At 40.7% G+C, this 12,362-nt stretch overlaps 1 protein-coding gene across 1 annotated transcript in view; it reads right to left on the bottom strand.

The window, feature by feature from the left end:
• The window catches only part of Klp98A (kinesin-like protein 98A), a 100,512-nt gene that overhangs the window by 20,366 nt on the left and 67,784 nt on the right, over positions 1 to 12,362 (bottom strand). Inside the window, exons 13-14 of the mRNA XM_068346637.1 lie at positions 1,760 to 1,925; positions 179 to 239 (exon numbers count right to left, since the gene is read on the bottom strand). Of these exons, the coding sequence (XP_068202738.1) occupies positions 179 to 239; positions 1,760 to 1,925 (227 nt within the window). The remainder of the gene's footprint in view (positions 1 to 178; positions 240 to 1,759; positions 1,926 to 12,362) is intronic.

Consider the following 12,362-nt stretch of genomic DNA (forward strand, 5'->3'; position numbering starts at 1 on the left):
TTTTCAAGCTATATATTTTTTTAATTAGATGAACATAAAAATCAGGTTCCTTAAAACATTACTCAAGATAACAGCCAATTAAAAACAAAATAGCCATTTAGAAAAAATATTCAGGCAGGCTCTATTTTAATAACTGAGTAGCAATGTATAATACCCTAATTATTAAAGTGTTCCTTACCTTTCCTAAACGTGAAACATTACTACTTTCAGACTGTTGTTTTTCAGTATCACCCTCCAACCTGAGAAGAAAAGTACACACTGTAAATTCTGCTAATTCATGATATACTACACTGAAGTCCTTATCAGGCTTCAGATTAGAAGTGGATCAGCATATAATGTAGTAAATTGGTTAAAAACAACAACTGTAATAAAGATAAAAAAATATCATGCCAAGCTACACTACAGAAGTCACTTACATAGGTATGCTGTATAAATATTTCATAAATCTAACCATGTGAAAGTTGTCAGTATACCTCATCATTTTTTTTTATTTTTTAGCAACTATATCATCACCCCTGTTCATATAATATTTGGTATTCTTTGTAACCTTACTACATTAATATCATTTAAATCTGTGAGCACTCTCAACAAAGATACATTATACACCATGCTTACTAAATACCTTTCCCATAAATATCTACCTCAATTATATTATGAGGCTCTTTTAGGTACTTTCATTTTCACCAATAAAATTTGCTCAAAACTGTCTAGAAATGAAAACATTTGATCCTTTCACTGCTCTCCTTACCTAACCAAACTCTGCTTCTCCTCCAATAGTCCTACTGCTATCTATCATATTTTCATAACAACAACTCTTAAATACACTTACTACACAAAATTCTATCCTTGCAATTCTATCACCCTCATCAACTAGACTCTTGTATAAAGGAATATTTTCCTATCATCCACCCCTTTGAAGCATTTCTCCAATCTAGACAAATGTTATCACACGAGCCATCCGCTCAGTTACATTTTCTTAAGTGTACTACTGAATCTAGCTTATAAGCCTGTCAACTCCTAGGGCCTTTCCTTTTCCATTCTTTAATCCTTCAACTTTCTCTATTATTTCAATACCCAGATCCAAGAGAATTCTTGACTTTACGCTAACTCATTCTCCTCAAGTACCATTCAAGTTGCCTTAATTCAATGTCTTTGCATTACTTTTATCTTTTACTTTTAATTTGTTCCCTTCAATATATCTCTAATTAACTGTGAAACTTTTTATACTTTACCTAGCTAAAATTGTTACTTGGTACATAAAAGCAAATCTTTCAAGCAAGTTCTATAACTCGCAAGAAAAAAATTTTGTTACCTTAACCTACTTTATATACCGCATTAGTACTCTACTATACCTACAGCCCATCCCCATGGCCTCTTTTACCTGATCCCCAGATTTTTTAATATACAGTATTACAGTACTCCTTAAAACAAAATCCTTCCACTTCATGCATCTTGATTCTTATTTACCCAAAACTTGTTTTAATTATATTTATAGCCCCATATTCAACCACTTTTTTCTAGATAAAACTTCAATCTACTTGCATGTCCTCAAGTAATTATATAAAACAAGAAATAAGAAAAAAAAATAATCATCATCTTCAATGTATTCTCTCCTTAATGTCTAAATATTGAAACTTTACGTTACTCAAATTTTTAGAACTCATTCAAGAAATACACTTTACAAGTGACCTTTACAATAGTCTCCTTCTGATAAATATTAAGTATTCTAAAAATAAATGGTAAGCAACAGAAAACTTACCCGGAGAGATTGTCGAAAGATCTAACCAAATCAGTGGTGGATCTTGATAAAAATGAGAGACGAGAAAGATTAAGGTGAGTTTTGTTTCCTTCCTTTCGTAATCTAGCTGCCTCTTGGGGATCGTTGTATCGAAACATATGACTTCCACCTAACACTACAACACACCCTTCAAAAGAAATGCATGGTCCATTATACTTTAGATATTTTTCCAGGCTATCAAATTCTTCTAAAGAATAAATGAAGAAAATAAATGATAAATCAACAATATTAATTCTATTAAAAAGTTTTTCATACCCGAATTACACGTTCGTAGTTTATTGTTTTTACAATTTTAATTCATGCTTATATGCATGTATGTACACTATTTCATTACATGCCTTTTGTAGCCTCAGACAGGAAAGAGGCACTGTGTTTCACAATAGATTTTTATCAATAATAAAAAAAATTAGTTCTATACTCATCTGATACTCATATTGCTTTAGTTTCTGGAAGCTTGGATGCCAGAGTTACCCCTTAAAAATTTAAACATTTTCTGTTTTATTTCCTTCCAATATACTAGTGCCTCTCATAAAACAATGAGACTTACCATCATCTAAAAACAATTAAATTTTCCGCAAGTTGTATAACTTCATCAGCCTCAAAGTCGATATAATTCACTGTACCATCAACATCACTAGTCAGTGGGGGGAGGGTGGGGATGTATATGAAAATTGGGAGAGTATAAATATTGAAAAATAAAATTCATCAACGAAATTCTGTTTATTTCCATGAAGCCCCAAAATGTTCATATTGTTGACTCCCATACTAGTGGTGGTGAGTAGCCAGTGAACAAGAGATAAGGTATGTACAGTAGTTTTCTTTGACATAGCCTACATGTAGTCTAGGTTTTTGGGTACTCTAAGCTCCAAATTGACATTTCTAAATAATACATTATCACCTAACTAAAAACTATTGTGGAACTACATGTATAATTTTACAAAAACCAATAAATCAGATTTGAAAGACTACTAGATCACAAACCCAAAGGATAAGTCTACCAAACTAACCAATTAAATTCTCCACGTTATTAGACCTCATTCCCCAGCAGCCCTTATAAGCTCTGAAGGCAACATAAACGAGAACTCTTTTTAAGATACTGTTTAGCAAATACAGACTTGGTATGCCATTGAGTGGCCCTAAACCACTTTCTAAAGAAAGATTTTAGTAATAATTGGAGATTTATCTATACTGTTTACATTATGAACCCTAATTTCCACATCTTTCATTAGATTTGGATCCAATTCTTCTAAAGCTTTCGTGACTGAACGATGATACTGAAGGACATTGAATTTTTGGACTGAGGTAGCATTGTAATTCTAATACAGTACCATAAAAGAAATTAAGCCCATTAGCTCTAATACCAGTGGAATCGTCCAAACAATATTGAACGGCACGGCTCTTACCACTCAAGGAAAACTAATCCCTGAACTAACAACCACTTTGTTTTGTAAAGAAGGAAAATTTTAAAAATTATGGTAAACTAATCTAAAATTAATTTTTTTTTTCTCTGAAATCAAGTAACAGATAAAATTATCTTATAATTACCAAAGCATACTATACTTTAAATATAAAAGACATTGATTGCAGATTACAGGTTTGTTTTCTGCTGCCAGAGCCAACAGACATAAATTTTACCTTTGAGATCTTAAGCAAAAGCTTTTTCAAAGGTTTAAAACAACTATTCAAATACTTAACAATATATCTTAATACCAACAAAGAAATGATAGGATTACTGGAGGTCTTTCAATATTAAAAGACCTAAAACCACCCACTAAAATGCCTGATACTAATAAATCTAATACTAAATTTTCAAGCACAGAAATCACCCCAGATTTATACCTTTAACGGCTGAAATTAGTTTCTTATCATAGAAAAATAAATAAAAAAAAATTAAAATATGATATTTTAATTATAAAATAAATTTTTGAATATACTTACCTGGTGAATATATAATAGCTGCAACTCTGTTGCTCGACAGACACATACATAAAAACTCGCCAGCGATCGCTATACAGGTTGCGGGTGTGCCCACCAGCGCCAACTGTCGGCCAGATACCACTCTCGATGTAAACAAATCCTCAATTTCTTCTCATCCCACTGCGTCTCTATTGGGGAGGAAGGGAGGGTCGTTTAATTTATATATTCACCGGGTAAGTATATTCAAAAATTTATTTTATAATTAAAATATCATTTTTAAATATTTAACTTAGCCGGTGAATATATAATAGCTGATTCACACCCAAGGAGGTGGGTAGAGACCAGAGTTAATTATGTTTACATCGTATAAGCTAAGAGTTTTTTATTTCATTTTGACGGTTATCAATATAACAAAAACAAAATAAATAGGTACCTGGTAAGGAAGTCGACTTAGACGATTACTCTGCCTTGTAAGTACGTCTTCCTTACGGAGCCTCGCGATCCTCTTAGGATGCTGACAGACCCCCAGGAGCTGAAGTATCAAGGGCTGCAACCCATACAACAGGACCTCATCAAACCCCTAATCTGGGCGCTCTCAAGAAATGACTTTGACCACCCGCCAAATCAACCAGGATGCGAAAGGCTTCTTAGCCTTCCGGACAACCCATAAAAACAACATTAAAACATTTCAAGAGACAGATTAAAAGGATATGGAATTAGGGAATTGTAGTGGTTGAGCCCTCACCCACTACTGCACTCGCTGCTACAAATGGTCCCAGTGTGTAGCAGTTCTCGTAAAGAGACTGGACATCTTTCAAGTAAAATGACGCGAACACTGACTTGCTTCTCCAATAGGTTGCGTCCATTATACTTTGCAGAGATCTATTTTGCTTAAAGGCCACGGAAGTTGCTACAGCTCTAACCTCGTGCGTCTTAACCTTAAGCAAAGATCGGTCTTCCTCACTCAAATGTGAATGAGCTTCTCGTATTAACAATCTGATAAAATATGACAAAGCATTCTTTGACATAGGCAAGGATGGTTTCTTAACCGAACACCATAACGCTTCAGATTGGCCTCGTAAAGGTTTAGTAGGAGCTAAGTAGAACTTAAGAGCTCTAACAGGGCATAAGACTCTTTCTAGTTCATTGCCTACGATCTCCGATAAGCTAGGAATATCGAAAGATTTAGGCCAAGGACGAGAAGGTAGCTCATTTTTGGCTAGGAAACCAAGCTGCAGAGAACAAGTAGCTTTTTCTGACGAAAACCCGATGTTCTTGCTGAAGGCATGAAGCTCACTGACTTTTTTAGCCGAGGCTAAGCATACCAGGAAAAGAGTCTTAAGAGTGAGATCTTTCAGGGAGGCTGACTGTAAAGGCTCAAACCTGTCTGACATGAGGAATCTTAGGACCACGTCTAAATTCCACCCAGGTGTAGCCAAACGACGCTCCTTAGAGGTCTCGAAAGACTTAAGGAGGTCTTGCAGATCTTTATTGTTGGAAAGATCTAAGCCTCTATGCCGAAAGACCGAGGCCAACATGCTTCTGTAGCCCTTGATAGTAGGAGCTGAAAGGGATCGTACTTTTCTCAGGTATAAGAGAAAATCAGCTATTTGGGCTACAGAGGTACTGGTCGAGGATACGGAAACTGACTTGCACCAGTCTCGGAAGACTTCCCACTTCGATTGGTAGACTCTAATGGTAGACGCTCTCCTTGCTCTAGCAATCGCACTGGCTGCCTCCTTCGAAAAGCCTCTAGCTCTCGAGAGTCTTTCGATAGTCTGAAGGCAGTCAGACGAAGAGCGTGGAGGCTTTGGTGTACCTTCTTTACGTGTGGCTGACGTAGAAGGTCTACTCTTAGAGGAAGACTTCTGGGAACGTCTACTAGCCATCGAAGTACCTCGGTGAACCATTCTCTCGCGGGCCAGAGGGGAGCAACTAACGTCAACCTTGTCCCTTCGTGAGAGGCGAATTTCTGCAGTACCTTGTTGACAATCTTGAATGGTGGGAATGCGTAAAGGTCTAGATGTGACCAATCTAGGAGGAAGGCATCTAAACAATTCTTCTTCGCTCAAGGGGTTAACTACAGCACTGTATTTGTTCTGTGGCTACTTTCCTCTTAGTAAGGGTAGAAGAGACTCTTTAGCTATGGTAAGCAGCTCTTCTAGGAGAAGGACACTCCAAAATCAAACCATTGTTCTCTAGTCTTGGGTAGTGCCATAGCCTCTGTACCATGGTCTTCCACTGTCTTGGGTTAGAGTTCTCTTGCTTGAGGGTACAATCAGGCACACTATTCTATTTAATTTCTCTTCCTCTTGTTTTGTTAAAGTTTTCATAGTTTATATAGGAAATATTTATTTTAATGTTACTCTTCTTAAAATATTTTATTTTTCCTTCTTTCCTTTCCTTACTGGGCTATTTTCCCTGTTGGGGCCCCTGGGCTTATAGCATTTTGCTTTTCCAGCTAGGGTTGTAGCTTAGCAAATAATAATAATAATAATAATAATATATGTATTGCTGCTGGGTCCGGGACTGGAGAGCAATAGATTGGAAGCCTCTTGGTCAGCGAGGTTGCAAAGAGATCTATGGTGGGTTGACCCCAAGTCGTCCAAAGTCTCTTGCACACATCCTTGTGGAGGGTCCATTCGGTTGGAATTACTTGACCTTTCCGACTGAGACAATCTGCTAGGACGTTCAAGTCGCCCTGGATGAACCTCGTTACTAGGGAGATGCCTCGATCTTTTGACCAGATGAGCAGGTCCCTTGCGATCTCGTACAAAGTCAGTGAGTGGGTACCTCCCTGTTTGGAAATGTACGCCAAGGCCGTGGTGTTGTCCGAGTTGACCTCCACCACCTTGCCTCGAAGGAGATTCTCGAAGCTTATCAAGGCCAGATGAACCGCCAAAAGCTCCTTGCTGTTGATATGCATGCTCCTCTGACTCGAGTTCCACAGACCTGAGCATTCCCGACCGTCCAGCGTCGCGCCCCAGCCCAAGTCCGATGCGTCCGAGAAGAGAACGTGGTTGGGTATCTGAACTGCCAGGGGAAGACCCTCTCGTAGGCTGATATTGTCCTTCCACCAAGTCAGACAAGACTTTATCTTTTCGGAAATCGGGATCGAGACCGCCTCTAGCGTCTTGTCCTTTTTCCAGTGAAAAGCCAGATGGAATTGAAGAGGACGGAGGTGTAGCCTTCCTAGTGAGACAAATTGCTCCAGGGATGACAGCGTTCCTACCAGACTCATCCACAGTCTGACTGAGCAGCGTTCTTTCTTCAGCATCTTCTGGATGGAGAGCAGGGCTTGATCTATTCTGGGGGCCGACGGAAAAGCCCGAAAAACTTGACTGTGAATCTCCATCCCTAAATACAGAATAGTTTGGGATGGGACCAGCTGTGACTTTTCCAAGTTGACTAGGAGTCCCAATTCCTTGGTCAGATCTAGAGTCCAATTGAGATCCTTCAGACAGCGATGACTGGAAGAGGCTCTGAGAAGCCAGTCGTCCAAATAAAGAGAGGCTCGGATGTCCGATAAGTGGAGGAATTTTGCCACATTCCTCATAAGCCTCGTAAACACGAGAGGAGCTGTGCTTAGGCCAAAGCACAGGGCCCGAAACTGGTACACCACATCGTCGAAGACGAATCTCAGAAAAGGTTGGGAGTCTGAGTGAATGGGGATGTGGAAGTAGGCGTCCCTTAGGTCTAGAGAGACCATCCAGTCTTCCTTTCTGACCGCTGCTAGGACTGACTTTGTGGTCTCCATGGTAAACTTCGTCTTTGTGACAAAGACAATCAGAGCACTGACGTCTAGCACCGGTCTCCAACCTCCTGTCTTCTTTGATACTAGGAAGAGACGGTTGTAAAACCCCGGTGATTGAAGGTCCGAGACTTTGACCACCGCTCCCTTCTCTAGCAAAAGAGACACTTCCAGTTTCAGGGCTCGTCTCTTTTCTTCCTCTCGGTACCTGGGAGAGAGATCGATGGGGGATGTCGCTAGAGGAGGTCTGCGTACAAAAGGGATTTTGTACCCCTCTCTGAGCAACCTCACAGATTGTTGATCTGCGCCTCTCTTCTCCCAGGCTTGCCAGAAGTTCTTGAGTCTGGCACCTACTGCTGTCTGAAGTTGCGGGCAGTCAGACTCTGCCCTTAGAGGACTTGGATCCTTTCCTCTTCCCTCGCTTCCCTTCGGCACGAGCACCTCCCCTGCTGGAGGCTCTGCCACGAAAGGGCGGGATAAACCTGGACGCAGGAGTGTCCATCCTAGGTCTGGCAGACAAGGCAGGCAAAGGGGGAGCTTTGCGAGCCGAGGACGCAACTAGATCGTGGGTGTCCTTCTGCACTAAAGACAAGGCAATTTCCTTAACCAAGACTTCAGGAAACAAGCACTTAGACAAGGGCGCAAAGAGTAGCTCGGATCTTTGGCATGGCGTCACTCCTGCTGACAGAAACGAGCACAGAGACTCTCGTTTCTTAAGGACTCCGGACGTGAATGAAGCGGCAAGCTCGTTGGACCCATCACGGACGGCCTTGTCCATGCAGGACATAATGAGTAAGGAAACATCCCTATCGGCAGAAGAGATTTTCCTACTCAGGGCTCCTAGATACCAGTCCAGGAAGTTAAAGACTTCAAACGCCCTAAAAATGCCTTTAAGAAGGTGGTCCAGGTCCGAGGGTGACCAACAAATCTTCGAGCGTCTCATGGCAAGACGGCGGGGAGAGTCTACAAGACTTGAGAAGTCGCCCTGGGCAGAGGCAGGAACTCCCAAGCCGAGAACTTCTCCCGTGGCATACCAGACGCTCGATCTAGATGAGAGTTTAGATGGGGGAAGGCAAATGCTGTCTTCCCTAAACTCCTATTGGTCTCTAACCAATCGCCTAACATCCGTAAAGCTCTCTTGGATGAGCGAGAGAGAACGAGTTTAGTAAAGGCAGGCATGGTAGCAGGAACGCCTAAGACAAACTCTGACGGCGGCAAACGAGGAGCCACAGAAATAAAGTGGTCAGGGAACAACTCTTTAAAAACAGCCATGACTTTTCTAAAGTCCAAGGATGGTTGAACTGCTTTAGGCTCATCTAGTTCTGAAGGTTGATCCTCATGCTGTGGTTCAGCAACGTCCTCATCTGACTGTTCCTCATCCGATAACTGATGAGAAAACGGCAACGGAGTAGGCAACGTTTGACTCACAGAGTCCGGTCGCACAGGAGCATACGTGACGGAGCCGGACGCAGCGTCCTGGAACTGCTGAACAGTCTGGGAACTGTCAACAATAACAGGTGCGCGAGGACGCACAGCGTCCACCCGAGACTGTTTAGACCGTCTGGGTTGTGCAGTCAACACCATACCGGGTTGCGGAGGTTGACGCACCGCGTCAAAACAAGTCAACTCTGATGGTTGATGAACGTCCTGAACGTCACCAAACGCATCAGTGCGTTGCCTAACGTCAACGTGCGGCTGGAAATCCACACTGGGTCGCATCGGTGGAGGTACCACCCCAACTGGTTGACACGAGAAAGCTACATCCACGTCAACAGGACGCACAACAGAACGCTTGGATGGCTGAAGGCTCGTAGGTTCAACGGTAACCTTCTCAGCGTTGTAGTCCTCCATCAAGGACGCAAGCTTGGACTGCATGTCTTGCAGTAACACCCATTTAGGGTCTACGGAAGCAGGTGCGGTAACAGACGGGGTTAACGAATGAGACGGCACAACTTTGCCTCTCTTAGGCGGCGAGCAGTCATCAGATGACGGCAACGGGTCCGAACTGTCCCAGTGGCTACATCCGGGACGTTGGACTTGTCCTGAAGGGACCGACTTACGCTTTAAAGGTCTGGAGACCTTGGTCCAAGGTTTCTTACGTGAAACACCTTCGGACGACGAGGTAAAAATGGGCTCTCTCGTCTTACTTAGGTAGGGGCGATCTTGGAGAGATACACCTGATACCTTAGAGGGAACGTCTGATCGCTGATCAAGGCCTCTCGAACCCATGAGTCGTACGACATTGCTTCTCCCCTGGGCTTGGGAGCTTGCAAGAGGTCCCGGACTAGGAGGACGACAGGCACGAACAGACGAACCCTCGAGCGCAACACTGTTCACAACACTTTGCGTAACACTAGGCACTTGACACTATCCTTCGTGGCACTTTGGCACTTGAGTTCCTTTACGTCCGCCATGAGTTGATTTCGGTCACTTGCTAAAGACTCAACTCTCTCCCCCAAGGCATGAATAGCACGCATCATGTCTGCCATCGACGGTTCCTGAGTGCTAGGAGGGGGGTTAGGAACAACCACTACAGGGGAAGGAATAGGTTCAGGGGCATGTGGAGAGGAAAAATCTACCGACCTAGAAGAACTTCTCCTTACCCTATCTCTCTCTAGTCTGCGTGTATATTTATCAAATTCGATAAAATCGAATTCCGAAAGGCCCACGCATTCCTCACACCGATCTTCCAATTGACAGGTTTTACCCCGACAATTGGAACAAACAGTGTGAGGGTCGAGAGAAGCCTTTGGAAGACGCCTATGACAGTCCCTAGCATTACATTTTCTGAACTTGGGAACTTGAGAAGGGTCAGCCATTTTGAATTAGTCAAGGGAAAATTCCAAAAAACGATCTAAGTCATCAACAATTAATCCGATTCAAAAAAGAGTTCAAGGATTTATTTGAAGAAAAACACCTGTACTGCGAAAGCTCAAACCAAATTAAAGTACTTCACCAAATATGATGGGAAAAACTCCAGGTTCAACAGCGAGTAAAGTACGTCTTGTCGACACGTCGACAGAGAAGAAATTGAGGTTTTGTTTACATCGAGAGTGGTATCTGGCCGACAGTTGGCGCTGGTGGGCACACCCGCAACCTGTATAGCGATCGCTGGCGAGTTTTTATGTATGTGTCTGTCGAGCAACAGAGTTGCAGCTATTATATATTCACCGGCTAAGTTAAATATTTAAAAATAATTACATATAAATAGTTCTAGTTACTGATAAATTCCTTTACTTCCATCAATCAAAATAAGCATTCCTTTCAACTTCTATTAACATCCTTAAATAAAAATTCTTCTAAATTGGCACAAGAAGAGACTTTTTCACATATGACCATAAAATACAACTTCTATAGAAACCTGAGGAACTATTCTGATTGAATCTGTAACCTTTCAATGTGTTAAAAATAGCCAGTCAAGCAGTACAACAGAACTCTGAGCCCTAGCATTATGAGACCAAAACACGGGCACTTGCACTAGTAAACCTTCAAACCACTGATGAAACGAATGAATTTTTCAAATTCAGATGGACAGGAATGGGAAAATATGCATCTATTAGTTCTATTGAAAACATCTGATCTCATTTATTTATTGCTAACTAAACCGTTCATGGTGTTTCCATGAAAAAGTAGGTTAGAATCGTAAACTTTACCGTTCATGGTGTTTCCACGGAAAAGTATGTTAGAATCGTAAACTTTTAAGACTCAAGATATCTAGAAGTGGTCTTTGAACCCATGATGCTTTGGGGACAAGGATTAACCTGTTGATAAAATCTTGGAGAAAATCTAGTACCTCTTCTATTACTATATATCTTTTGCAAGAATTTTCAAAATAGAAAATTTGTGCCTTTGTACTTTCTAGCTAACTTATATAAGGAAATGGTTCCTTGGACAACATATGAGAACTGGTGTGTATACAGTATGTTTAAAGACTCGTTTTGGCAAATGATATACTAATCCCTACATTTGCCATGTAAGAGAAAAACCTGGGATAAGCTATAGGCCGAGGTTGCAACTGAATGATACACACACCCATTTAAATATAATGCAATTGAACAGTTTTACTGAATCTTGACAGATTAATTAAAAAGAAAATTTTTTTGGTTTAAGTCATACGATTTTCTATGTCATCCACAGAAGAATACTGTAAGAGGTTGTTAAGGGGCACTTAATTCATTAAGAAGAGTGATATATGATCCAGAATACCATCTCGGCACATAAGGAAAAAGTGGTTGTTTAGCGGCCCTTACTTAAGCGAGTCGATGTTTACAAGGATCCAGTCTACCATCTTAGTCATCTGCCTCACAATTTAGTTATCTAGCTGTCTTTTACACTTTTGAACTTTAATCTGAACAGGAACCATGAAACATACTTTCTTAAAAGGAACAGCGATTCTCTGATTTAAATAATTGTTCCCAGCATGAGATACAAAGAGAATGAAGAAAACGATAAAAAAATACTTCTGCACAATTACGCAGTAATTGCTTAAAAAATCCTGGAGAAGAAATCTTTAAGCCACTAAAATAAATTTTAAAAAACCTTGTCAATGTGAAGCACATGTCCTATCACTACCAATTCAGCATTGATATTGAAAAAGTTATACAACTTGCACAGCATTTTATTCTTGTTAAACACTGGAAAGTCCCATTACTTTAATAAACATTAGTGTATTCGAAGGGAGAAAAATTAAAATCTATCCATTTATAAAGGATAACATCATCATGCCAAGCTTCCAAAGACGAAAGCAATATGAACATCAGGGATATTCATAAGGCTAATTTCTTCTTATGAAAAATTGCAGACAGACAGTATAATAGTACAAATGTTTTATATATTTTGTTTCTGCAATACACCAAATATGGAAAAGCATTTTGAAATGCAAACAAAGAACTGATA

This window comes from Palaemon carinicauda, chromosome 22 (genome assembly GCF_036898095.1).
Source record: "Palaemon carinicauda isolate YSFRI2023 chromosome 22, ASM3689809v2, whole genome shotgun sequence".
In the NCBI taxonomy this organism is placed as follows: domain Eukaryota; kingdom Metazoa; phylum Arthropoda; class Malacostraca; order Decapoda; family Palaemonidae; genus Palaemon; species Palaemon carinicauda.